Here is a 27,972-nt window from a genome sequence, read left to right as displayed (position 1 = left end):
AGCCATGCCCAGGCTTTGCATACACATGCCATGAATGTACAGTATATACTTTTGTGTTTCAATTTGCATCAATCGTCAAGTCACAACAATAGATACTTTTGTGTTCACAAGGTGGTCTTTTGTCCGTCGTCAGTCTATGGGCACTATGTACAAGCCACCCAAACAGCAAATGCTTTACAACAAAACTTTGTGCTTTTGTCCGTCATCAGTCTATGGATGCTATGTACAACTCACCCAAACAGTGAATGCTTGACAACAATGAAACTTTGTGCATGGAAAAATAAAACACACTGTCACCATTTTAAAAATAAAACCGTGATGACAAATACAACCTTCAACAGTTCCAACTATGTCATACACAAGATGGCAATGAGGTAAAGGATGAAGACAAATTAACAGATTTGAACTGCCTTGTTTTTGTTTGCAACAGGTCATCTTTTCTAATCACACATTCGTTCTTGTGCATGTGTGTGCAGAATGCGACAGCCACTGTTCCGTCTCACTGGCGCTTCAACGTGTCGGAATGCTCCCACCGGCTTTCATATCTCTTTTAATACAGCTACCATGCACTGCAATTTCATGCCCTAAGCCTTGCACAAGTCAGAATTCACTTGAAAGAAAAGCACGCTCTTCCAAGAGAAAGTCACATTCTTTGGCAAAGTCTGCAATTGGTCTACTAGAAGCATAAAACAGAAGTCTTTTGACTGAAGTTACTCAAGTTCGCAAAGCCCCTTACAATGGTCATTTCCAGCATGTCCTTCCAAGTGTAGGGCGGCATTTGAGGTCCTTCACGAAAGAACTACGATGCGTTTTAAGAGAAAGGTTCTTGCATGTGTAATAGAGAAAATGTACTGCAAAGCGCTGCTTTCACCAAGACAATGGCACCAATGAGCAACATGCACCATAGAATGATACAGCTCTTTTAATGCGCACTCACTGGCTCCAGCAGGGAAGTTGTGGCTCCCCTTCACATATGCAGTGGCGTCATGAATCAAATGAAAACCTCTGACATACAGCTCTTCGTGCGTGCTCACTGGCTGTAGTAAGGAAATTGTGGCTCCGCACATGTCCGCTGCTGCATCATGGCTCCCGGAGGTGTCGACGGGGGCGGTGGCCCGGTGATGGGCCGGGGCGGCATGACCGACGAGGGCCTCGGAGGTGGCATGCTGGTCGTGTTGCTCCAGTGAAATGTGGGCGGGTGGCTCTGCTCCTCGTAAGACATGGCCGTTGTGAATCGTGGTGGCTGCGGGGGTGGCGGGTGCGCAAACTGGGGTGGTGGCTGGTGCACAAACTGTGGCGGAAGCGGACGAGCCGGGGGCGGCGGAGGTGGCGGAGCCGAGGCATTGTACGTGGCAGGCGGGGGCAGGCCTTGCGTGTACGGAGGCTGCGAAGGATTGTAGGCCATGGGTGGAGCCGCGGGAGCCTGTGGTGGTGGGTACGACTGCTGAGGTGGGGGTGGTTGGCTCATGTGCGGTGGCTGTGGGGCGTACTGCGGTGGCGGGGGAGGCATCTGCGGAGGCGGCATATTTGTTGTTGCGGCGTTTGCCGCTGCAGCCACTGCGGCTGCTGCGGCAGCCCTCTTGTGGCTGTCGTCCTGAATCTGGACAGTGATGAGGTTTGGTCTGCTGACGGTGGGGTTCTGCTGGTTCTGGTATGCCCGGGGTGGCGGTGCCACCATCTGCTGCGGTGGCGGCTGCTGGCTCGCCATCACGGGTGGCGGCATGTCTCGGTACTCGGGTGGCAGGGCCTTCTGGGGGGGCGGGGGTGGTGCCTGCTGCTGAGGCTGTTGCTGTGGCTGCTGCAGGACGCTGGTGCGGGAGACTTCGAGGGGCGGGGGCGGGTGCTGTGACACCGGTGGCGGGTGCTGCCGGGGGTCGCGAACCATGAGATGCTGCGGCGGCGGCGGGTGGCTCGCCACCATTGCTGCCATCTGCTGCTGCTGCTGCTGAGAGGGCAGGCCGTGCGACAACGCAGACGACTGTGAGGCCGCTGCAGCGACAGCTGCTGCCGAGGCTGCGCCCTTGAGGTGGCGATGGGTGATGTGGGCCTGCAGTTACACCAGAAGCAGCACTGCAGCTGACCGACCGGAGTTGCACTAATGCAATTCACACTGCCTTACAGCCAATCTGAGAGTGAACGGCCCTCTGTATCCACCACTGAGTAAGAGCCACATAATCTAGCTTGTGGCTACAGGTAGAGCCTACCGTAGTGCAACCTGCAGTTTAGCAGTGTCACTCATTAACTGTTACACATCACTGCAAGATAGCTGCAATTCATCTAAGCAGGCTATTCACACAGAACTTGACAAAACTTAGTTCCTGACAGCTCAAGCAGATGTTAACAACCCCTTCATTTGCTCGGCATTCGTGCCAGAGCATCATTTCGAAACAAGTATAATTTAACATTAGCTGCTGTACGTAACCATACAGAACTGATGAAATCCAATAACGACAAGATTAAGTACAACCCTGCTTTCATGTGTGAAAGGCAACACGTAACCATAAATTGTTGAGGTCTGGCCAAAAAAAGTGAACTGTGCACGTCATGTCCTAGTGAATTTTTCCAATGAAGCATGTGTCAGAATGGAGTAAACGCGGTACACATTATGAAGCAGTGAAAAGGAAGATCAGGCAACAAACTTTATGCCGACTAGGCAAACAAGCAGTCACCTGCAGGTCCCGCTGGCTCAGGTATGTCCGTCGACAAGAATCCTTGCCCTGGCGACTCCCACCATAGGTACACATGAACACTGTCCCAAGGTTGCTCTGCTCGAGGCGCTGAACTTTGTCGTTGCACCTGTAGACGAACAATAACCAATGGGCTTTGAGGGGCAGCTCACCATGTTTTGGCATGGCAAACAGACAAACACGGTATGTAGAAGCCACATTACCTGCTGCGTGACTTGGTAATGTGGGCAGTCACGCACGCTAGCTTGGAAACTGACGTACCTGTAACACGTCTTGTCAGCCTTTTTAGCACAGTCATAGCAAAACACATGTTTACATGGTATCTGAAAAAGAAGGGAAGTGCTGTAAGTTCATCTGGTATTGGCTGCAGGTTTGCATTGCACTGGCATGAAAGATATTTTTTGCTTCAATTACACAAGAAATCTGAAACAAATGCTAACTAACTGTAAGACTAACTGAATTTGCATAATTTGCTACGAAGCACAGTGCAGATGTCTTTTCATGGTACCCTTGTGTAACTGTTCTTCTGGTGACAAAGCATGCTCATTGCTGTCATCAAAACATGCAGGTGCGGCATTGCACTCGCATTAATTGCCATTCGTCACATGGTGAACATTAAACAATCACATGGTGAGCCAACATTGGCTGCCTTCAATTTTGGCATGTTACACGACTTTCACATGACTGGTTGCATTCAATGTTGTCACATGATGTGTCATCTGCTTTATTTCCTTCCTCAGCAATACAAATGCTCCTGCCATTTCGCACTCACGGAAGAGTTACTGCTCTGAAATCGCTTACCATCCGACCGTAAGTCAAGATGGGCAGGGTGCATTTGTCACAACAGTGGATCATTGGGTTGATGAGCTTCTCACCAATCAGATTCACCTGCAACAGAACCGAGGCAATGAGTGCAAAGGCACAGTGATACCTTACACAAGGTATAGAGAGATGCTATCAACTAAATGTGATGGACAGGGCATGAACATGCAACCTCACACTAAAGAATAAATTGCAACATTATACACAAGAAAGTTCACTCCATCGAGAACATTAACCTTAGCACTTCATGACAGGCTACATAAACTGCGACCTGATACTGCTTAACAAAGCGATCAGCTGCGGTGGTTCAGGGCTTTGGCATGCCGCCTGCAAGCACAGGGGTCAAAGGCATGATTCTTTGCTATGGAACCTGGATGCAAAAACGCTGTTGTACTTAGATTTAGGTACACATTAAAGAGCCCTAGCTAGTTGAAATTATGCTGAGCACACCACAACGGCATCTCTCATAACCTGTGCTCTGCTGACGGACATTAAACCCCATAATTATGGGTGTGCATTTTGTGTTCCACCAGTTCGAGCAGCCAGGCACACGACCTTTCCCTGGGTTCACTCCCCCATGCATTTAGGCCAGCACACTTGGTGCCAGGAGCTTCGCGCAAGAACTCTTTGCATCCACCAAAAAAACATAAGGCCGATTTAGAACCTTCAGCACATTACAAGTTCACCAAGGCAGGCATGAGCATTTCACTCCTTATGGCTTTTCTTAAGAATTCATTTCCCGCACCTTGTGGTCCCATCTGAGCTTCTTGTTCTGGTGCAATGGCTCCGGTGGCCCCGTTCGACCCAACGGTGAGAACGTTGGGGGCTCAATCGTGTCAGCCAACAGGCTTCGCTCATCATCTTCCTCCTCAAACTCTGCAAGAGGGAAGACCCATGTCTCATGCAGCAAACAGCACAATGACACATCTTTTTCGAGCACAACGTACAAAATGGGCATGCTATGACTGATGCCCAACCCAACCTCACTCACCCCTGCGATGCGGTCGGTTTATGATCACGCCAAAGCAGTTTCGCAATCGCTTGAACGGATCGGGAGCACTCGCGGCGCTCGTACCGTGGTGGTAACGGGCAAGTATCGAACTCGTTCTAGTCGCGTCGCCGTTCGGCAGCCCGTTAATGAGGTGCCTGTTCGGGCTCGCGGTGGCGAACTGGTAAACATCGCGAGTTTGACCTCTGGACGCAGAATTCTCGCGAAACAAGAACCTGCGCGGCGGCGGCGTGCGGAACAAGTACATCGTAGGCCGTCAATACCTGCTGCGGTCCCTGGAGCCAACGCGGCGCGCGTTCACAGCACAACACTTCATAGCGCGGGCCGGCCCGTTCAAAGCGAGCAAGATCGCCGTAACTACGCGGCGTTCGACATGCACGCGTGATGCACTGAAGAAGAAGAAAAGGGGGGGGGGGGCAGAACTGAGAGCGCGTGCACATTTTAAAACACCAATGCGCTTGCTCGTACCGAAGAGGCTCCGTGGCGCGCGCAAGAGCGGCACGAGCACGAGCACGCGCCAGAGGACCAACACGACGCGCACAACGCTCGAAAGTGAGCGACACTCGGGCCCGGCACATCTCATGCGCGGAGTACGCGAATGATCGGCGATGAGACAGCGATGAACATACTGGTGCACCGGGAGGGCTCGCCTTTTGCGTTGTTCTCGACGTCGTCTTCGGCGGCCGACAGATTGTGCTCGAGTTCTTCCTCCTCTTCGATGGCGGCGGTGGTCTTTTTGCCAGCAGTGGACGAGGCTTTGCGGCCGCGCGCGCTCTTGCGACCGCGCCCGCGGCCCTTGGATTTGCCCGTTTTCTTCGCCGTTGTTGCTGGAAATCGTGGCAAGCGCTGGTTACTAGGCGAGCAGCGATCGCTGGATTTTCGAGCAGCTGTTGCCAGCTTTTACGTCTACAAGAAAGAACGCGCCGCACGGCGCGGCGACGTGGAAGGCAAAAAAAAAGTGCGCCGTTGTTTGACAGCTGCGAAAGGAACAGCAGCTTCGCAATGAGTCTGGGAAAATATGAAATCGTTGCTACTACGTACGAACTGGCGAGCGCGCTCGAAAGTGACTTCGCAATTAGTAGACAAAAAATATTTATGTGTAAGAGAGAGGAAAAGCTGGCAGGCTCTTTGGGAGGCCCTACAATACCGTCGTCTGTAAATAGATTATGTAAATAAAGCAAAGAAACAAGCGATTTCGGCACATGTTAGCTGTTTGGGTACCTGCGTCCGCCATCTTGTGCCGGTCAGAGACGTAATGAAAGAGGCGGTTTCATTGGACGTGCATTAAACCCTCCCCACCATTGGCTCACAATCGATCACGTGAACACATTGCTTTTGTCTTGAGGGTCTTGAGTGAGTGAAACCGAGCGTATTTGATCGTATTTGTATTCATTTATTGACTTGCAAGTCGCGGGAACGTATTTTGCGCGCAGAAGTTCTTTGCCCCAAGGCCCTGATAACCAATCAGCAATAAGTACAATAATAAATTTGGCCCGAGGTGACCCTGATATTCTCTGCAGAGCGTGGAGTGTGCGCTGTGGGTCACGTGGTCAGTTCCGATTCTCATTGAAGTCGATCGATGCACCCGTACATGCGTGAGCGAGCTTGGAAGTGATCGTGAGGCTTGATCTGCATTGAGTTAGATCTGCACTGACAAAAACACGCTTTCAAAATCCCCTGTAAATCAAACACATAGACACACACGCTCCAGGAACCTCATGTGCTTTTGGGTATTCATCGTAGAATTCCGCATGCTCTTTAGAAATGAATAAATCAGTTTCTTGCGGAGTAAACATAAAAGTGGCAGTCCATGCATCTCGGCTTGTGGTCGCTTTTCTGCGATCGGTACTGGTAACGTCACAAGAGTTGAAACGAGGTCCTTTCGAAGATGCCCAAGTCAATGCTAAACAGTCAACTACAAGCACGTGGAGCACACTTTGCGCTTTCGATGTGAAATAGACCTTACTCCTGTAGTTCTCACCACAGGTTATCACAGCAGTTAGTGCACCCGTAGAAACTACGCGCGGGTGGATGTGGGACGCGAACGATGCTCACATCGTCCTGTGTCCCGGCGCTCGTTCCATCAAGAGCCACGTGAAATCGCGACAAACCGATAGTGTTCCTGCCTTCTAAAGCTGAAATACGATCGGCAGCCTCTCTTCGTTCTGTGTTAGAACGACTCGAGCTGGTTTGCTAGATCGTGAACGTTATTTTGGACCCACGGCCATGCCCACGACTGCTTAGACAATAGTCAGGCTCTCGGAGGCCGTCTCTGCTTATGCTTTCACCATCATCATCACCACCTGCCGCCGAGTTTCGCTCACTCTACGATAGACTAGTACAGAATCATGTGGTCGTTCGTCGGCGTTGTGCGGGGTGTTGTGTCTTGTAAGGTTAAAAAAAAAATTGCCTGCTTGCTATTTATTCGAGAATCTTCTGGACCTCCGATCATTAGTCGAACAAATGAGCCAGCCTCTGGCCGACTCCGTCGATTTACGGGTCACGTATTTGCACACAGATTAGATTTTTTTTTCCCTTAAAGTTTGGCCGAGAGACAATAACAGCAGCAGTCGGTGCGTTCGAACAACGTCGCGCAGGCGTCTCAAGCGGATTCGATGCAACATGGAAGCGAAGCGACTTGAGAACAAGCGGCGAAAGGAAAAAGAAAACTCCGGCAAGGAAGTCGACTGTCGAGCCGAAAAGAAGCGTGAGTTTTCTATCTGGGTTGCGCCGTAGTACAACCTCTCCGGGAGTCTAAAGTGCACCTTTCTTTGCGCCGAGTCCGCCGTGACGTAAATGTGCTTTTTGTTGACATACGGCTTCTACTAGCTGAACAGCTGTATCTTGCAACTACCCTTCGTATCGAGTGCAGCAGGCGGCGTTTCAACGTGGGCACACGCGTTTCTTGTCGCGAATGAATGGCCAGAGTCCGCGGTTGCACTGAAAACAAACGGGCCATGTGTTGACATTATCTACAGTTACAGGAGCGCGTTTCCAAGTGCAGGCGTCTAAATGTGCGCATGTTTGGCTTGTTCAAGGTCTCCTGAAACACGACTGGAGTCAGACGCATGCTGAAGTGAGCGCTACGTTGGATGTTGGCTTTCCCGTGGATTCCAACCAAGTGACCCTCGAATGCACGGACTGCCAGTGTTCCGTCACACTGCCTGGTGAGTCAGCGTTTTACTTCACGCACGCTCGAGCCCCGGACAGCCCGTGTTGAACAAAGTTTTTTTCGTTTTACTCTCTCTCACACAGACTTTTGTGCGATGTCGCGTGGTGTGACCTTTTGGAGCGAATTAATAAATGAGGCAGGCGCAGGTATCGCACTTCCTGCTTGCACGTTTTTACGAGGCGAATCTCTAATTATGCTATTCACATACATTTGAAACTCCGTAATGCTCTCATCAGACAAAACACTGAACATGGTTTTATTAACTTGATTGCATTTGAAAAAGGACGATAATTTCACAGGCTGTAGAGAGCAGAATCTTGACTTGAATCGACAAGCTTTTTTTAAACATTACCGAAGATGGTAAATTCCAAGGAAATCGAAGCACAAGAGCAGGTATCACAATTATGTGAAATGCGGCAGTTGGCATGTCTGAAGTGTGCAAAAATAATGGGTCAGTTGTGAGCTTATGTGAAATTATTAGATCATTCATGTGTTATTTCAGAGCAGTGTGCACCACATCATTTTGTTTCAGACGAATGAAGTGTTTTGCACAAAAGCAAGAATGGCTTCAAAATGAGACGGATCACAATGCATGAAGTGTGAAGCATACGTCCTGTACCATTTTCGAACCCGTTCTTAGTTTTGTGTAATACAGGTGTTACACAGCGGGCTGTCATTCATGACCAAGCCTGATTGCGATAGAATTTCTTGCATGCAATTGGCTCCTTTGTGCAAGCTGTGGGAGAGAACCAATCATGATCAAGAATTTGGATCCAGGTCAGGCATGATTGCAATTGAGAGTGGCTGTGTGACACTGGTATAAAATGGTGCATTTATCCGAAACAATGCAAAACTAACTGGCTCCAATTGCAGCTTTACTATGCCACTTCATTTCTGTGTGCTTGCAGAATTGTGATATCTTTTATTGCTGAGTTAGTAATGTAAACTTGATGACCATTAGTGCCCTTGAATTTTAAGATTTTCAGTGATTTCTTGCTTTAGCAATTGACGGCATAAGTAATTATTAACATTGCTGAAATGATATTGCTAGTGATAATGTAGGCTTCGGCGCATTATTCGTTGAGACGCTAACGTATTTGTTCAGAATAAGCGTTTTAGCTCTCGGAACTGTTCTTGGCAAATCAGTTCTGCGTGAACCCGCAAGGTGGAGGAAAGTAAATGAAAGGAAAAAATTGGCATCCATCCGAATTGTAGCACAAAGCTACTAAGGAAAACCATACAGGTTTCTCAGGAAGAAAGCCTCACAGTTGAAGAAAAATTCGTCCGGGACCGAGACTTGAACCCGGGACCCACACCTTTCCAGGGCAGTCGCACTACGATCTGAGCTAACCTGGAGGCTAGTTGATCACAGAGCAAGAGAAAATTAATTGAGCACTCGAGACACTGAATATGGCAAATCAGTTCTGAAGAAGCCCGCAAAGTGGAGGAACGTGCACGAAAGGGTAAAGTTGACATTCACCCGAATTGTACCACGAGGCTACAAAGGAAATCCATACATGTCTCTAAGAAAAAAAGCCTCGCAGTCGAAGAAAGGACTTTTCTTGTACCCCATATAATCTAAAATAAATTTCAGAAGAATAGTATCACTCTACTGCTTCTCGATGGCACAACCTTGTTTCATCCATAAATATACATGTGCCCATTGCTTCACCACTCCAGAAGTTTAATTTACAACCTTCTTCGTTTGATAGCAGCAGCCTCAAAGGAGCACTGGAACGGATTCTTCAACTTGTCTTTTTTTATATTAATTATATGAAGGTCCAAACGTTCGAAAAATTAGTGGTAAGCATCACAGCGTTTAAAATACTTTGCTGTAGTCCTTTTTTCTACAAACCAGTTATGGGTTCAGTACCCTGGGGGTAGATGCAACATTGGCTGGTTCTATGCCTGTGATTGCTGCGGCTGTCACACATGAGCGCAGCCTTGAGAAACACACGCAGCATTTTTGTTTATCTTTTTATCAGTAACACTATCATTCCTGGCCTTATTACAACACAGCATCAGCAAATTTTGTTCGCATGTCATCATAATTATAGAGTTTACTACAATAATTACTAGAGGGAACTCTGGTGCTGTCAGCATTCAACCACCATAGGAATGATGGTTAGCACATTGATTTGGCTAGTCTTCGTGCTTGTGGCTTTAGACGTTCTTGTGGCTTCGTTTATTATGTTTCATCTGTCTTCATTGGCCTCATTTCTAAGTAATCGATCCTTTCTTTAAATACAAAAGTCAATAATACTCGGCGAACGCGCATAATCGCTGCTAATTGCTGTGCTTCTGCTTGTCCGTGCGTATGTGGAGTAATGGTTTCACCATCGGGCTTCTGTGCTAGAAATCGTGTGTTCAATTTCTGCCATCGGACAATTTTAATAATGTTTATTTATTGGTGCAGTACTTTCTTGAAGTTGATAAGCTTGCAAAGTCACGAAGCTGTTTAAAGCCGGAAGGATGAAGTTCAGATAAATTCGTGCACTAACCATCATTCCCATGCTAGCCGAACCCCCAACTTCCGTAGACACTAGCACCACAGCTACCTCTAGCTAATTGCATGAAACTATGGTCATAACGTCGGTGACACTAGGCTGGTATTTCAAGACCCGACTTTAATACCAAATTAAGATTCCTATAAGCGTTTCTCAACCTCCGCATTTGCTAAGCATCATTCCTTTACGCATAAGACACATGTGGTGGAGATCCCGCAACTACGAAAAAATGTGTCCGTAGTCTTCCTAAGCGTGCATTCTCGTGCAGATGGCCGTCAGTGGCAGTGTGAGCTGTATGCGCCTGTGGTAGCCGAGTGCACCAGTCTGGTTCAGAAAGCCAAGAGAGTGGTGGTGAAAATGGTCAAGCAGGATCCCAACATCGACTGGCAGCAACTTGAGGTAAGCGCGGAGCACTCCACAGAGGAGTTCCCAAGAGCTTCTTCAACTTCACTCCATTGTCTCTTCACTTGTGTCACGCCTCCACTTTTGGGCATTCAAGCCTTTCTCGACAGCATAATCATGCCTGCGCTTGATGTATACACCTCAAAGCTTACTCGACCATATGTCAGCATTGCTGCCCAGGAAGGACAGCATGTTCAAAAACCAGGAAATACTAAGTGGTTGTAAAGTGAATGGCAGAGGATGTTACTGTCGGCCGACATACCTGACATAGTATTGGATCCAAGTTCAAACTGGCCAGGAGTCTCAACTGAATGGCCCAAGCAGTAGGCAGACTCTTGCATTTTGTGTTGTGTAATTGTTACTGAATTGGTACCACTGTGCACAGCAGCCAAGCGTTCTTGATTATAACAATTATTTAATTATTTATTGTGTCCATATTGTCTATCCCATATTACATAACAGCATACCTGCCAGTGCTCCCGGATTTTTAAGAGTTTACGAATTTGGGCTTACTCCACAATATTACTAACATTTCATAAATTTTTATGAGAATAAGTTATGTTGCAAAAAGGTTTTGCTTGTTTGTCTTTGAACCGTCTGATGGAAGTCTTCTGATGGTGAAAGCACGATGGAGAAGTACTCACTTTTGTTTATTTGGACTCAAGTTCGTGAAGCAGCCAAAATCAGCAACAGCAAAGTTGCCAAAAAAGTAACTTTAATCTAAAAACAGTGTCGTGGTTGCTTGCCAGCTTTTTGCTGTCCCTAGTTTGCTGTTGCTGCTCGTGCGTTGCACCTAAAGGTAAATCAGTGTTAATAAAGTATGTATGTATTCTATAAAAGGCAGCATATGCTCAGGCCAAGCTATAAAGAAAAATTAAATCTACTCCCCTCACCCTTATCGCCATCGATATTGTGTCCTCAGGATTGTTGCAGATTCTAAAGTTCGCATGTTGACAAATATGTAATAGGAGAAACGAAAAGTAAAAGAAAAGTATAATTACAAAGTCAACAAAGGCATTGCATAATTGAAGTAATGCAGTTTTCATGTAGGCACGAAGAAAAAGATTCCGGCTAACACCTAAAGTAACACATTGATCAATGCCGTAACACACTCGTGTGAAAAAATTTACTTGTAAGCTTGGGGAGGCACTACAAGACACAGGCATTCAATTCCCTCCCGCCTGCAAAGCATCCTAGTCATCTTCAGTTTACGAAAAAAGTAGCCACTCAAAACACCAAGCAACTGCTAATAGAAAATATAGAACATAAAAGACAATAATTAAATTTCAACAAAAGAATAACTTTCCGTTTGTGTTTGCAAGGCGAGTGAATCGATCTCAACTATACCCCATATCATACTTAGCGGGCAGCACTACGAAGGCTTGAGAAACGTTTCTCACAGCTTGAATTCATGACCGAAAATAGTGTGTCATAAAGATATAGGCGTGTACCATGTAACTTGATATAATATAAAGTCTCATACTTTATGAGACAAAATGGGATGTGCCTTATTGATTCTACTACACGGCAGTCATGATTCTAAGGAGGATGTGCTTGGGGGACCCAAGAAAAACAAACTTAAGTATGCACACTAATATAATGTGACTTAGAGTAGCCGATGGATTATTCAGGCTTGGCGGGGATTGCCTGAAATGTTGAAATGACACAGCCAATGGCAACCATGAAATAGGGGGTAAAAGAGCTTCAACATATGGAATGCAGGTTATATGTGAATTTCGCCTTATAGTGTGGCTTCACGCCATTGCAGCATGTGCTGCTGCAAAGTCACACAACAAAGCGGAATTTGCACTGCTGTCAAGGCACACCTAAAGGCAAAATTAGCATATAACCTGCACTCTGCCTTTATACTATTCTTGGCATATAAGGCAGGGGCTGACTTCGAGACTAAGGATGCTGGGAAAGAACTGTAAGTGCAAAAGGGCACAAATAATACACCATTTGATGCAAAGTTAAATTCTAACGTTGAGTTGTAGTTGCAATGTATGAAGCAGTTATTCCATAGAAAGCATTACAGATAAGAAAACAAGTGCACTGTGAAACATGTGGTGTGAAACTTCTATGACTGCATTACTTGCATGGCATCCACCGCGATGCCTGATAATGATAGGTAATGATAAATTGTAAAGGTGTGTATGCAAGAAGAGTTCGTTGCTGGGCTAGTTGGTTGTACGTAATTGAAGTAGTAACTTAGCGCGATAAAAACACTTGTTTCCGTGTTTTTGTCACGCTAAGTTACTACTTCAATTGTGTGTTCACGGTTATGCCCAAAGCTACCTGTTGAAGTTGAGCAGCGGAGAGCAGGGACAGCTGGATGCTCGAGCGGCTTACACTTGTGCCAAACACTGGCGATCTGGCTGGCCTTGTCCTTGTGCCCTTCTTCTTCATTACAAAATAAATAAATGATCTACGTGGATAATGAAAACCGGCCTATCAGTGCACTACTGGTGACGCAAAGAGCCAGGGTATCCTGTTATACTATAGTGAAGCTAAAGAAAAAAAAGAGAGAGAGAGAGAGAGAAAAAAACTGCTATTTGAATGCAGCTGTGTTGAATGACTGAAAAATGAGTGTGGGAGCATGTCACTGGCCCTCTTGTTCAGAAGTGGAAATGTACGTTGGCGCTCATTCTCACCTTTGTTTTTGTTTCCACCTTGCAGAAAGTGGAAGGGGTGCCAGCGTCGTTGCCGTCTTCCGACGAAGAGTCGAAAGATGAGAATCCACCTGTGGAACTTGTCAGTCCCAAGTACGACTACTACGAGAGTGGGGTGAGCCTGTGCTATGTTTTCTCGCTGTGTGCCTTGTGGTGAAGAGCAAATCGATTACGACGGACAGTCGGGCTAGTTTCTCTCGGACAAATGCAGGTAAATCGCGGGCCACATTGTAGACAAGGGACGACAGCAGAAACGGAGAAGCACAGTGCCCTGCGTGTTTTGTTTCTGCTGTCGTCCCTCGTCTGCAACGCACTGCGATTTGCCTGTATTTGAGTAAGCTAAGAGGCTGTGAAGTATGTTGGGGTCGTAGCTTGCTATGTTTGGCAGAACTAGTTTGACAACATGGACTGTGCCAAAATGTAGCGCGAGTGAACGTCATAAAAACAAACAAAAAGAAAACAAAGGCTTTGGTTTCAATGAAAAACATGGCACCGAACAGCAGGAAGCTTGGTAGCGAATGTCGAAGCAGCATGGCCTAGCAATGCCATGGTGGTGGCTACAGCTGCTAGCAGATCGGCTTGCGAGAGTGCTGGTTCGAGGCTGTGATATAATAGAAATGGTGGCGATGGTGGCTTCAGTTAATGCTGTTTCAGACCTGCAGTCCCGGCAAAAAGTCAGGAAAATCGGATGGTGGAGGGTTTTGCGTCCGAAATTTTAGACATACACTGGCTCTATGGGGTACGTGGTGATGGACATCTGTAAAATTGGGCATCCAAAAACCTGTTTGTTAAGTGTACTGAGGAAGTCTTGACTGATTATGTTACCTTTTAATGACACCTAGGTAGGTGACACATGCACTTGGTGGTTAGGATGTGAATCTCAGATTTTCAATACACCACCGGGAAATTCCCAATGTCGGAGTCATGTCCGGGTGCAGTGCTGTTTCGCATTGTGTTCTGGGTCATATCTGGTGAAAGGTATGTTTCTGGTCATTTCTGGAAAGAGATGCGTGGAGTAAAACGTTTATGACTGCGCAATTTGAATAGCTTCCGCGGCATTGCTTGCTGTGTATAGAACGGAGTACAGGCCTCTTACATTGTCCAACATTTTCTTCTTTTTTTTTTGGTAGCTGGCTTTAAGGGGGTTATATAATGCTACCCTTGACAGCAATTTACTGAGCTTATTGATAAAATAGATAGTGCAATTGTTGATGGTGGCATGCACTGTTGCCGTGCTGGTCGATTTCTTTCGCAGGCAAATGGCGACACGGTCACAGTCACACTGTTTGTCAAGAGCATCTCCAAGGAGGCATTGGCTGTGGACTTTGATGAAAAGGGCTTCCTGGTGAAGTTTCACACCAAGTATGTGTAGTTTGGTTTACTGTGCACTTAGTAATGCTGTACTCACATACAGAATATGATGAGGACAAACTTTTCAAGAGATTTCTGTGTTGCGAGGAAATTGTTCGCACAGGACTTTTTCAAGGAATGTTGTGTGAAAATGATTTTCTTATTTGTAATTGGCAAAATTGAAACCGTGTTGACACCTTTAGTCAATCCCTAATTTCAAGCTTTTAGTTTTCTGTTATGGGATTACCAATGTACAAAAAATGCACTGCCCTAATTAACCGTTACTGCAATGTTCAAACATATTTCGACATCAAGAAAAAATTAGAAGAACTTGTTTACCTTTATTTCTGGCCATGATGAGTACACTTGTGGAAAAGAACAGTGAAATGTTATTTGAGCATAAGGCTTTTAATTAGTATAGTAACTAATTATTCATTGTTTGCTGAGCTATATAAACTGAAAACTCACTCCAATGTTTCAAAAACAGTAGCTATGCTACTATAAGCTGTGCATGAAGTTACCTGCTGTTTGCTCAGAATTTTGAGGTATCAAACTCAGCATAACAGAAATATGTTGGGCATTACAGAGTTGAGATAGTAATAAAGCTTAAAACAGTGAGTAGAGCTCATTATCTAAAACAAAAAGTGAGTTTTTTTCAGGCCTTATCAACAAAACCTTGTGTTGTATTTGGATAGCTGGCTTGCCATTTCTCTCTGTGTTGCCTAAATTTTTCCTTGAGAAATCGAGATGTGCACAGTGGTAGCACATTCGCTCATTTCTTAATAAAAACCTTACAAAATCATAGTGCAGTTTCTAGTGATACCAAGTTAGTTGCTAGTTCAGTGTTGTCCTGTGTTTCCTGCTTTCTGTCTTTCTCATCTTGCACTGCCCCTAAGAAGTTATACCCCACCAAAATGGATGATTTCCCACAATGCGCCTAATTAAGTTCTGTACGTTTAGTTTTGCCCCCATATCAGTGATGCCACCCCCTCTACGTACGCTCTATTTTTAGCAAGCTACGAATTTCAAGTCCTTGGATAGGCGGAGTTTTCAAATGTCGGACTTTTGGCATTGACATTTTCGGCATTTATGTGAAATTTCTGGACAGTTCTAATGCAATAACGTCTTCACTGTTAGAGGTGCTCGCACTGCTCAGTGATTGCCTTGCATCGGTTCACCTGTTTCAGGAACACCAACACTGAGTTTTTGGAGCAGCATGGCGCATCAGAGGAGACAACGTTCATGTGGCGCGTCAACGTTAAGTAAGTGCACGTTTTTGGTATGCTCTCGGTAAACTTGTGGCACGAGTTATGCTTCTGCGGACAGAATACGAGACTCGTTGCAGTGACATTACAATAACCAATTATAGTTTTCCTGTAAATGATGCATCATCATGACATAGCAATGATATAAATAAGGACATGTTGATGACAAAAATGGTCACTGTGATGCCGTAATTTCATTAATAAAATGTCTACAAAGACGTTGAATCGGAAGAGTACATCTCAGCTGCTATTAAACCTGTGATCTTCACTTCTGAAAAGTGATTCCCCCTGACCAGCTGTGTCATTTGGACATTGATTGAAATTACAAAGGCAGGCAAATTGCTATATTCAGTAGAGCATGTTGCAGGGATAGTCGGCTTCTACTGGACAATTTCTGCACTCACTTTGTCCTCTCCCCTTTTTATTTCCATTTTGTGCCGAGTCTTGAGGTCTGCAATTGATATTTGCCCACTTGTATTGCAGGGAAGCCATACGACCAGAGGATTGCCGGTATCGGCTAAGCCCATGCAAGCTGGAGCTGGTTCTCAAGAAGAAGGTGGCATCACGGTGGTCATCACTCGAGCCGACCCCTCCTCCCAAGAAAATTGGTGAGTACACAAGCTAGTACAGTGAGGTCCTCCTTCTGGGACAGTATCCTAGAATAATTGCCTGAATTTCCCGACACACGGTTGATAATTGCTGTACCAGAGGTGTAAATGAGAGAACGAGGTTTTGCGTGACTGTCCTGGGTGCGTTCTGTTGTTTGGCAAACAATGTAATGTGGCAAAAGCGAAGAAACATACAAAGGAAACGATCAAACTAGCTCTGACAGACACGCTTGATAAGGAATCAAATCAGCCCTTCCATCCTTGACAAGAAAAAGGCCTTTCTGCGAAACCAACAAGGAACAGGCGATAGGACAACACAGTCTTATTTATGTCTGTCTTACTTGTGCTTCAATGGCTCTCCCGAGTATTGACCACCTTGCCTGACCACTACTTCTGTTTGTGTGTCTTGTGGCTTTCCGTCGTCTGCTAGCAGAGCCAGTGGCGACTCCCAGCAACACATGGGTACCTGTGTCGAGAAACGTGCAAGGCAGGACGCCACTGACCAACGTGGCCCCCGTGCACCAGCTGTCGCAGAACGCACAGCCCAGTGTCCAGCCCGCTGTGCTGGACTCTTGCGCTGGAGATGCAACCACTGCCTCAGCCGCTCATGTTGACCCCCTCTCAAAGGTACGGAGGGAAAGGGAGCTATATTTCAGCATTGTGGTCTTAGCCAAGGAATAAAGGAGGCGACCACAAATACCGTATTCACTTAATTCTAACGCATCCTTGATTATAATGCACATCCGTTTTCCGTGAAAAAAAAAAAGGGAAGGCCAATTATAACCTTCATCGTCTTCTTTGTTGCTGCTTGTCGTCTCCGCAGAAGGTCATCAACAAGCTGGAGACGCGACCGCCCCCGGCTCCTCCAGCTGTGGTTGCCCATGGCTACACGGGCCTGGACAACTTGGGCAACACCTGCTTCATGAACGCTGTGCTGCAGTGCCTGGCCAACACCCGGGAGTTCCGCGACTACTTCCTCAGTGCGTGCAGTTCTACTGTTCACTAGTAAATTTAACTAATGCTTGATCACTCGCAGTGAGCCACCAGTCTGAGTACCAGGCTGTGGTTGTTGAAGTGTTGGTTTTGTAGTCATTGCTTTACATCTTTAGTAATGCATTTTACGGCACTAGCTGTTACAGGATGACTCTCCTGTGTGCCGCTTCAAACTTAGTGGGCAACATTGCTGAAGCTGCGTAAGGATATATGCCAACTAGCACGAACGTTTCGTAAGGCTTACGAATTTCGGCTCATTTAACCGTTTTACGAGTTGCATCAAGTTCTTTGAAAAATACATTTGGATCATGAATAAGTTTTGCTTGTCGTTCTTCGGGCCTTCCATCGAGTCCTCTGATAGTGAAGGCACGGCAGAGTGGTAATTGCATTGAGCAAGTTTATACAAACGAGTTCCTTGTGAAACCGCCAGCAGCAAGTTGCCGAATAAGTCTTCGTGATCTAAAAAACAGTGTGACCCGCTGTGGTGGTGCACTGGCTCACACGTGTTGTGTGTTTGCTGCTGCTTGTGTGAAGTGACTAAAGGTATATTGTCTAATCATCATCAATAAAGAATGTGTTAAAATATGCATAGCACCCTCTCCCCCCTTGTCTCTATTTGTCATCGTCTGCATAATTGTTAACAAATATTGGTGTTCACAGGTTGGAAGGTATGCACAAGTAGTGCAGTCAGAGGAGTCCCACTATGCACATTTTGCAGTGAAAGTTGGTTTTGAACTGCAGTGCTTTCTGCAGGATAACTGTTAGTTCGTATATTACAAATACAACTTGTGGGTGTAAGGTTACTTCAAATTGCGCTTTGTTTGGGCACCTCTTTGCTTCCATTATGTGACGTACTACATTTCGGCTGCGAGTACAAGCAGTGCACTGTGTCCGCCAGTCGCAGAAACATGTCACGCTGCTTGTAAGTTGGAAAAAAAGAAAGGGTTAAGATCTGTGATGCCTTCTGTGTAATGATTTTGTCATATTTTACAACATAAAAGGATGAGTTGTTATGCCACATCCAGTTGCATGACACATGCATGGAATGACAGAAGGTTGAGCTACTTGGTAGGGATTCACGGTGGGAAAAAAGTTTGGCCTAAAGAAACAGAAAATGGCGAGCACGGTTCATTTCCCTCATGTTATGTCCTTGTCTGCACTTCCTTTTTTTCTGGCACGGACACGCACTTGCACATTGTTTTTTTTTTTTTTCACTTGTGATGCACTAATTTTTGGCCTGAAAGCAATAAGTGAGAGATGCCTCTCTGGCCTTTGTAGTGTTACGTGCTACACATGAAGCAGAGTGTAGTGGCAGGAACGTGTAATGGGTCGATGCGCTGCTGTTGCAGGTGCCACCTTCCAGGGCGAGCTGAATCGGGACAACCCCCTTGGCATGCATGGTGAGCTGGCCGTGGCATTTGCCGTCCTTGCCTCGTGGCTGTGGTCAGGCAAGCAGCGCTCGTTTGCGCCCGCCCGCCTCAAGAGCCTCATCAGCATCAAGGCGCCCCAGTTCACGGGCTTTGCACAGCACGACGCCCAGGAGTTCATGGCGTTCCTCCTGGACGGACTGCACGAGGTTAGCCTTCCTCTCCCGTCCCTTTCTTTTAAGAGGAAGTCTTGCCTCGTGGCCAACCTGCTGCAGAAACCCAGTGGCTATGACGTTGTGCTGCTGAGCTCGATGTTACGGCTTCGGCCTCAGCCGTGGTGGCCACATTTCAAAGGGGGCAAAATGGAAGAACACTCACATGCGCATTAAAGAGCCCCTGGTGGTCAAAATTAGGTCTGGAGTCCCCCACTATGGCGTGCCTCGTAATCAGATCATGGTCTTGGCACATAAGACACCAGAATTTAATTTTGTCTCAGAGGCCAACTGGGATCTTATTCTCAAACATGTGTGAAATGCAGAATACCTTCTCATTCGTCAACTGCTGAATCAATTTGAATGAAATTTGTTGCATTTAAAGGGAAAAAACTGAATTTAACTCAGCACCAAAACAGATATCCCAGTTCTGTAAGCTCGCATTTGTTAATGCACTTGAAACATTACAAATGTGGTATATGGGCTTACAGCTTGCATGAAATTGCTACGTTCACGAGAGTTTTGCAAAAGCCCTATGCACAAATTTGTAGTGCAATACAAATCGGTGTACTTAATCAATTTTGTCCACTTTAGATGTCTCCATATTGCAGTTTACAAATTTTTTATATTTTTCGCTGCTGAGTAGTCGTAAACTTCACCCTTCGGTTAATATTGATGGCTTGACTAGTGTGGGGTCTGATGTGGGATTCTCACACCGTACTCTTGGGACAAAGGAACGACAACACAGTAGTGCAAACAAGGGCATTTATTGCACCTTTCATACATCAGTGCCTGCTAGCCGGGCTGCTATCCACACAACATGCTGATGGGCGCGCGACAAATCTAGAAGTTTGACTCACCGCGACCGGAAGCGAGCGAATATGTTTGCCCCATGCTGGATACCAACGCCTGGTCGTTCGCGTGTATAGTCACGCGAATCCTGGCGCGTTCGAAGGCGGCCACGCGAGACGGTCTCGCCGAAGCATCGGTCGGCACGCGGCACGGCACATTCGTCCCGCTTGCTTCCCGAACCCAAAGAGAGAGCGCCTTGTCTCTCCCGCAACCAAGTAACCCCGCAGCAGCGCAACACTAGCGCCATCTCTCGGACTGCGCTTCAACCACATCGGCCGCGCGGACGTCACGCAGGCCACGCGGCTAAGCGGGATTACAGGAGACGCGCTATGCGGGAAAAACATCAGGGGAGGCGCGAGGGTCGCGCATCCCCACATCCCCCCAACCTTAAATCACTTCTTATTCCGGCGAAACATGTGACACGGTCTAACATTAACCCGTGCTTCGCGAGCAAGATAGTGCAACAGTGGTCGCGCCGAAGAAATGTCCACACGCTGTCCATAACATGCGAGCCGACATTGTCCCTGGGTACACCGCTGGCGTCCGCCGGTCACAGCAGCAGCTTTGCGGACTCGACGGCACGATTCCAGGCCAGGTTTCCGGAGACGACGACGCAGTAGTTGGTACGAGCAAGCGTTGCTCGCGCCGACGCGCCCTGCTGGCAGAGCCGCCGTAGCTGTCGGTGACCGCCGGCTCTTTTGTCCGCCGCCGAGGGTTGTGAGCTGGATGCAGGAGGCCGCCGAAGTCGCTGCGCCGAACTGGCCACAGCATCACCATCGCCCTGGGTGGCTCGATCGTAGTCCGGGGCAGCAGCGCAGACGATGTGCAGGTGACGGCAAACCAGGGGCGACTCCAATCACACTGCGTAAACTCAACACACTCGGCAAACACTAAAGTAGTGCAAGGGAGAGGAATTCAGCATGCGCATCGCCCACGTGGTACGATGTTCAACTCGGCTAGCAAAAGATCGGGCAGCTACTCAGATGCTAAGTTCACGTGAACGAAGCTCGCTTCCTTGAGTCGAACGAGTAATTTCAATTCGTGCGAGGCTACAGAATGAGGGAAGCAAATCGCAACACCTCAACGCCACGGTCCACCAGGTTGTGTCTCTCCACGTGCGACAGGCAGCTTCGTAAAGCCTTAGGCCTAAAGCGTCGCTACCCTGGCAACAACCGGCATCCAAAAACAACACCCAAAATGAGCGCAGAACAGGCAGCCGCGAGGAGACGTCAGCTCTGTGAGGTGGTCCTACTCCGCTCGGTGCACACAGCATCCGAGTTGACGGCACCCACCGTCCCAGACGGTGTCGGAGCGCCCGGTGCCAGGCCGCAATACCAGTCAGCCCGTCGTGGCACCCGTGGCCTGCGGCCACCCGGCTCCCAGAGCCACGACTTTACCGAGTCAAAGAGATAGAAGAAGCTATTTACATAAGAAATTCGGACCACCCACGAGGCTTCCGTACTCACTTGCTTCAGGCTTGCCAATATGCTCCGCGGGCGCTATGCCTCGCTCTCCCAGGATGCAGACCACGTGGCTCTCGTACCGACGAATGTCATAAAAAAAAACACTTGCGAAAAGGCTTAGCATGTTGACATGTTCAAACACACTACAGCCACCATCACCTCGCTCAAGAAAGCACGCCGCCGACGCTAGCGATCAAAATTCACACTAGGCCTACGCTTCGGTTCAAACAAAGGTCTCGAACGAAGCAAAACCGTTAAAGCTATCGTCTGATGCCCCAAGAGTTCCACGTTGGGCAGCCAGATGTGGGGTCTGATGTGGGATTCTCACACCGTACTCTTGGGACAAAGGAACGACAACACAGTAGTGCAAACAATCACAAGGGCATTTATTGCACCTTTCATAGATCAATGCCTGCTAGCCGAGTTGCTATCCACAAAACATGCCGATGGGCACGCGACAAATCTAGAAGTCCGACTCATCGCGACCGGAAGCGAGCGAATATGTTCGCCTCATGCTGGATCCCAACGCCTGGTCGTTCGCGTGTATGGTCATGCGAATCGTGGCACGTTCGAAGGCGGCCACGCAAGGCAATCTCGCCGAAGCATCAGTCGGCGCGCGGCATGGCACGTCGATCCCGCTTGCTTCCCGAACCCAAGAGAGAGCGCCTTGTCTCTCCCGCGCCCAAGTAACCCCGCAGCAGCGCAACACTAGCGCCATCTCTCGGACTGCACTTCAAACACATCGGCCGCGCGGACGTCACGCAGGCCACGCGGCTAAGCGGGATTACAGGAGACGCGCTATGCGGGAAAAACATCAGGGGAGGCACGAGGGTCGCGCATCCCCACACTAGAAAAGCCTGCTTCCTACAGTCAGTGGATATTGAGGTTTTCTTTCAAAAGCAACAAACCTCATGAATCCAATGCAGTGAATGTAGAGAAAATAATTCTTCATTCTCATGGGTTTAGATTCCTATCAGTAAAAAATCAGTATCAGTATCAGACTCCTATCAGAAAAAAAGGGGGGGGGGAAGTAAATGGATTTGCCTGAAATGGCAATAAGAGCTTGTCAATGAGTTTCTGTACATGCATGCACCTGCATACGACCTGGTCAGTCTGTATTTCAACTATTACCATGCTTTCACTATAACTGGTCAAAAATACAAGAAATGCTCGCACTAAATCTTCATCCTGTAGAAGCGTGCAACGAAGGTTGACGACGTTTTACTAACCAAACAATCGGGTATTTTTTTCACAACTGTCATTGTCCTGCACTAGCCTTGCTTCACCAGTGCCCTAATTAGTGCCAACATCAAGGATGGAGTTGGCACCATTCGAAGCTGCTTGCTGATTCTAATTAACAAGAATTTCTAACAGCAGACAGCAAAGTTGCTTGAGACTGTGTTACTATTTAACACGTATAGGTGCAAATGCTGGACATGCAAAACACACAGCAGATATACAAATTAGCAAATGCAGTCTTGACAACTTGATGGCTTAGCTTGGCTTGTCCCATGGTTTGAGCATGGTGTGCGAATACTGAAATGACTACACTATTTTCAATTTCAAGGAACTGTGCTGATGACACATAAAAAAGTAGCACTTATCTTGGTTGCTGAAGCAGCACGTGGTTGTGCTGGCAAAGTCAGAAGTATGCAATGGCACACTGTAAGGTGCCTGAATTATCTGTTGTCCTTACGCATTACATCATGGAATGGCGCACTGTAAGGTGTCTGAAATTTCTGTTGTCCTTACATATTATGTCTATGGGAACAGTGGCAGTCGGGCAAAACTGTCCACATATAAATAAGCATATCCGAATTATTGATAAGCAACTGGATATAGACCAAAAATGTCTTCTAGTTGAGCTAGCATGTGCTCAATCAGTTTACTGTTTGATATCAAAATTTACGGGACATGCAAATTGTGAAAGAAGAAAAAGAAAGAATGAGGAAAACTAAATAGGCTCGAATTTGATAATCTGTAGTTCTTTTTATTGACCTGCATGATTATCCAATAAATTAGAAGCCTCATGCCTGGAAAGATTACCAAGCAGCATCAGTTCAATAACAACGTTTTACACATTCAAACTAACTTTGTACATTTGAATGTCAATCACAATAATGCTAGAAAAATTTGTGTCCATGTGTATTTTCTGTTAAAACTAACTGCTGATTTAGGTTTTCTTGATTGCTTTGCACATTTTCCTTGCGGCTTAGTAGAAATTTAGAGCTTTAGTTTTTATTGCTTTTTCTATGATATGTAAGTCTTATTATGTTCTGTTTTAAATAACTATTTCATTTGTGCTCCTTCTTTGTGTGGTTGTTCGCAATATTCTAATACCTATTTCTTAATATCTATGGACTCGTCGCACAACTCTGGGAGAAGTTCTGGGTTCCTGCTTGTATATAATCTTTTTGTAATAACTTATGATTAATAAAATTTTGTTTGACTTGACAAAGCAGAAAGTCACATGTCATTGAGCCCATTTCTCATAAACTTTTATGGCTGACTGTATGTGCTGTTGAAAGGAATTGATAATGGGGCTTCCTGTTTCCGCACCTAGGACCTCAACCGCATTCACAACAAGCCTTACGTGGAGAGGGTGGAGTCAAATGGCCGACCAGACAGCGTGAGTAACTTTTGCTACTCTACCAGCGCCGAGCTGCTTCAAAGTAGGAGCTGCAACTAGGTCTTTATATTAAATATATATTTAGAGGCTCTTTTGCTCTTTCTATTCACATAAAGCACTGTACGTCCTTTGGTGTTATGAAAGGGAGCACCCCTGAAATTCTCCTAAGCACCCTCGAAAATATGCTGTAATGGAAAAACGCACATATCCTGCATAAACGTTTTCAATTTGACTAAATGTTAAACAGGAACGCTTTCTGTTGGATATTAATTGGCTGTATGCAAATCCGCACATCATGAGCAATCGTTACCGTAATAAAAAATGTGTTCACTTTCCTATTGGTCACGACTGTCATGCGCAGTTATCACATTCATGCTTCTTTACTGAAACTACGTAATTCTTTGAATGAGAGGATGTCACAGCAGTGCTAGAAATTGTGTTTTACATCTTAAACTCTGAAGTGCAAGGACAGCAAATCGGTGAGCATTCGGAGACTGCCTCTTTAAAGGGACTCGCCTTGAGCTACTTAAAAATATCCCAGAATCACGTTAGCACTGGTAGACAAAAGGGAACTATTGGCTGTTCTGTGGTCAGTTGAATGCAGGCGATTGAAACTGAGCAACGGTGAGACACTGCACAACCTCATTTGTTGTCCGGATCCTGTTTTTTTTTTTTTCCAGGTGGTTGCCGACGAATCTTGGAGCAACTACAAACTCCGCAACGACTCCATTGTGGTGGATCTCTTTCAGGGCCAGTACAAGTCCACCGTCATCTGTCCGAAATGTAACAAGGTGGGCGGGGTGCAACTCTTGTGGACAACTTTCGGGAATCTCGCAATTCATTTATTAGCTATCATGTGTAACACATGTATGTGTGCGTGTTAACCTGTGCAGCACTTTTGTACGATGGACAGGCTTTTAAAAGCATGTACTCTTTCTTGCCATATTGCTTTTATGTGATTTGTGACTCGCGTAAGACTTTCAGATTGATCATATTGCTTATGTTTGGATCCACTGCTGTCACCTGCTCAGCTCCTAAGGGCTAGGCTTTACTTTTTTTTCACTATTATAGCTTATACATTTTGTTCCTTTGTATTGGATTAGCAGAAATGGATACCTTCAAGAAACCCAGATACCTTCAAGAAACTGTGGTAAATCACAAGGCTTAGACTACTTATGTTTGGCAAAGAATTATTCTTCACCGACTCAAAAATAGCATTTCGAACACTTTGTATAATTTCTTCTTGTGCATCACGCGAAATTTCGCACAGGATGCACAATATGCAGGAGTGGGAATACTGCACCGATTGTGCTGTTTTGACACTGGATATTCCAGTTTCGGTGGCTGCACATCGATGGGGGTAAAGTGTAGAAGCGTTTGGGTGCTTAGGTTAAGGTTTCCATTAAAGAAAACCCGGATTGTTTAAATTTGTCGGGTACCCTCCACTGTGACTGACATCCCTTATAACCTTACTGTGCAGTTTTGGTATGTTAAACATCGCAATTTGATCTCGGCAAAATGCTCCGCTTTGTTCGCAGGTGTCCATTAGCTTCGATCCTTTCCTGTACCTGACAGTGCCGCTGCCAAAAAGACAGCGGGTATTTGTGGTGCACTTTTTTGCTCTCGACCCGCAGTCCGTTCCGGTCAAGGTTGGTGGTCACCTTTTAGCCTGTAAAGTGCAATTCCCTGCTCAATAGGCCTAACTGCCTCCTTATTTACAGCTTCGAGTAAGGCTCAACCAGGACGCCAAGATCCAAGACCTCAAAGAGGAGATATTCAAGAAGACAAAAGTTTCCCCAAAGAATGTATGTCCACGACATGCTTTGCTGCCTATTGTTGTACTGTCCGGGACAGTTGAAATGCAAATAACTTGGAGCTAACTAGAATGCATTCTTTCGTCTCTGCTTTTGCCAATTTGTGTAATGTTGGCATGATTTTGGTTTGTACACTTACTGTGAGGCCAATGCTATCTTTGGCCTTCAGATAAGCAGCGGTGCGAGATTCTGTTCTCGGGTTAATATTTGCAAGGATGTTCCTCATTATTATTATTATTGTTTTAATGTTCTCATTCATCCTTTATTTGTCTATGATTGTATAGCTAACAAATGTTCCCTTGTGCCCGTGATGGTTGTTGGACATAGTGGGCTAACATTGGCCAATGTTGCTCCTGTGCGAGCCTTTGAGTGATTGGCTGCTGCAGTGTCGGTCTGTTGAAAAGATTGGGACTGCTGGCAGCAGTGGCGTAGCAACAGGGGGGGCCGGGGGGCCGTGGGCCCCGGGTGCACGGGGCCAGTAGAGGAGCTAAGGGCCCCGGGTGCCAGACGACCTAGCTACGCCACTGGCTGGCAGGTCAATTGTTTCATTTCGCTGACAGCATTGTAAGATAGCCATTTGAAGCTTGAACATAGCTTGAACCTTACATGACTGGAGTTAAACTTTGCCGAAATAGAGCATAATGAACCAACCAGAAGAAATGAAAGCCAAAATAAATGCTTCAACTTACTTGAATTAAAACATTTCTTAAAATTTTTTAAGCCAATGGACAATGCAGCCAAGGAAAGCATAGGGGGAAATAACTGTCTCTTAATTGACACGCAAAAGTAATCAAGACCTCAGTCTGCTGCCATTGCACCGAGTTGTGCAGGCTAAAACTGTCATGGCTTGATAGGTGGGTGGCATTAGAAGTGGCTGTAGGCTAGAACGAAGACATAGAAGGTGAAACAGTTTCTTTTTTTTCCTTCTTCATTGTGAACGCAAATCCATTACGTGCAACTGGAACTCGACTGCATTATTTCAATGGTGGTTTCAGCTACGCTTACTGGAGGTCTACAACCGGAGAATTTACAAAGTGTACGGCAGGGAAGAAAGCCTCATTGGTGTGACCCCGAAGGACCAGATCTTTGCGTAAGTGTCCGAAAGTCTTGCTTGTAAGTGAAATGAAGTGCACCCCCATCTTGATTTTCAACTGTTGGGCGAGTATAATGAATACTGGGATAAATAAGTTATTATATTGTTTTCCATTTGCAATGCAACTTACACAAAATTTCGCTGCAGTATCAGTCAGTGCTGCACGAACGCTGAGGCAGATGCAAGCGGATTGCAGAGCATGATCACGCACTGGAACACGCGAGAAAATGGCATAGTTTCACCCTTTTTGTGCAGAACTGCATGACATGGGAACAAGCAGACAAAACTGAAATAAATCTTTCTTGCTGTGGTACAAAAAAAAAAAAAAAAAGACGCGCAGACATTCGGTTTGCAAGTTTTATTACTTCTCTCAACTTAAATTCATCTATTGAAGCAACAGATCAAACAAATAACTGCTGTTGCCAGAGACAGAGGGGTTCTACTCTGGCGGTTGCTGCTTACGGCGCGGCCGCCGTATCTTGAAAGTGAGCTGCGATGTGGACAAAGTGCGCCCAGTGCCTGTAGCTTCATATGCGCTGTGCTTTCGATGTTTAGTTTGCGTTGAAGCGAAAGACGGCGCGAAGGTCAATTCGCTTGCTGCTGCTGCTGCGCTTATCTTCATTTGCTATCGCAATCGATGCTTCGCCTTTCCAGTGAAACTGCGACTTGCTTTTCTTTTTTTTCTTTCTTTTTTTTTTCTTTTTCTTTGGACGTTTGTCACTCACTCTTTGCAATATATTTGTTATACATCGCGACGAAAGTTTTGGAAATGAAGCGTTTCAGATATTACAGACCTCGAATAAAACGGACGTTTTTTGCCGGATTGTCAGGGCCCGCTGTTACAAGATCCAACTATCTCCGCACTTGTGAATGTCCACTGACTCCGACTACAAACTTTTCTTACTTAAATTAAACAGGTGCTGGCTCTATGGTCAACGTGCCACAAAAGCTGTAGCTTCACCCATGTAACTGTAGCACACGTTGGAGTGATTTGTGGTACATCTGTACATCTGTGCTGTTGAGAAATCTTGATGTGCCATGTAACATACAAAACACTG

General features: G+C 46.3%; 2 protein-coding genes across 6 annotated transcripts in view; one reads left to right on the top strand and one right to left on the bottom strand.

Moving 5' to 3' along the window:
• Positions 1-906: 906 nt before the first annotated feature.
• LOC139060869 (E3 ubiquitin-protein ligase Hakai-like) lies at positions 907-5,862 on the bottom strand. Of its 3 annotated transcripts, none has more exons than XM_070540120.1 (7): positions 5,740-5,862; positions 5,148-5,345; positions 4,255-4,385; positions 3,489-3,575; positions 2,949-3,010; positions 2,670-2,796; positions 907-2,047 (listed from the first exon to the last, which is right to left on the bottom strand). In XM_070540120.1, the coding sequence occupies exons 1-7, from the start codon at positions 5,750-5,752 to the stop codon at positions 1,031-1,033; spliced, it is 1,635 nt and encodes a 544-aa protein (XP_070396221.1). In that variant the 5' UTR covers positions 5,753-5,862; the 3' UTR covers positions 907-1,030. The 3 variants fall into 3 exon arrangements, with proteins under 3 accessions (XP_070396221.1, XP_070396222.1, XP_070396220.1); XM_070540121.1 differs by having other exon boundaries at positions 5,169-5,345; XM_070540119.1 differs by lacking the exons at positions 5,148-5,345; positions 5,740-5,862 and adding an exon at positions 4,501-4,914.
• A 999-nt stretch (positions 5,863-6,861) lies between these two features.
• LOC139060868 (ubiquitin carboxyl-terminal hydrolase 19-like) overlaps positions 6,862-27,972 on the top strand; it is a 41,473-nt gene continuing 20,362 nt past the window's right edge. The window contains exons 1-15 of one of the 3 annotated variants that reach the window (XM_070540117.1): positions 6,862-7,225; positions 7,557-7,685; positions 10,466-10,596; positions 13,276-13,383; positions 14,524-14,630; positions 15,806-15,880; positions 16,367-16,491; positions 16,925-17,118; positions 17,315-17,471; positions 18,834-19,060; positions 23,942-24,007; positions 24,688-24,798; positions 25,546-25,656; positions 25,729-25,812; positions 26,817-26,911. In XM_070540117.1, coding sequence (XP_070396218.1) covers positions 7,141-7,225; positions 7,557-7,685; positions 10,466-10,596; positions 13,276-13,383; positions 14,524-14,630; positions 15,806-15,880; positions 16,367-16,491; positions 16,925-17,118; positions 17,315-17,471; positions 18,834-19,060; positions 23,942-24,007; positions 24,688-24,798; positions 25,546-25,656; positions 25,729-25,812; positions 26,817-26,911 — 1,805 coding nt within the window. In that variant the 5' untranslated portion in view covers positions 6,862-7,140. Of the gene's footprint in view, positions 7,311-7,556; positions 7,686-10,465; positions 10,597-13,275; positions 13,384-14,523; positions 14,631-15,805; positions 15,881-16,366; positions 16,492-16,921; positions 17,119-17,314; positions 17,472-18,833; positions 19,061-23,941; positions 24,008-24,687; positions 24,799-25,545; positions 25,657-25,728; positions 25,813-26,816; positions 26,912-27,972 lie in introns of all 3 variants that reach the window. The other 2 variants (XM_070540116.1, XM_070540118.1) reach the window with 2 other exon arrangements.

The sequence above is a fragment of the Dermacentor albipictus genome, chromosome 6, assembly GCF_038994185.2.
Source record: "Dermacentor albipictus isolate Rhodes 1998 colony chromosome 6, USDA_Dalb.pri_finalv2, whole genome shotgun sequence".
In the NCBI taxonomy this organism is placed as follows: domain Eukaryota; kingdom Metazoa; phylum Arthropoda; class Arachnida; order Ixodida; family Ixodidae; genus Dermacentor; species Dermacentor albipictus.
This window is presented reverse-complemented; position numbering and strand designations above follow the sequence as displayed.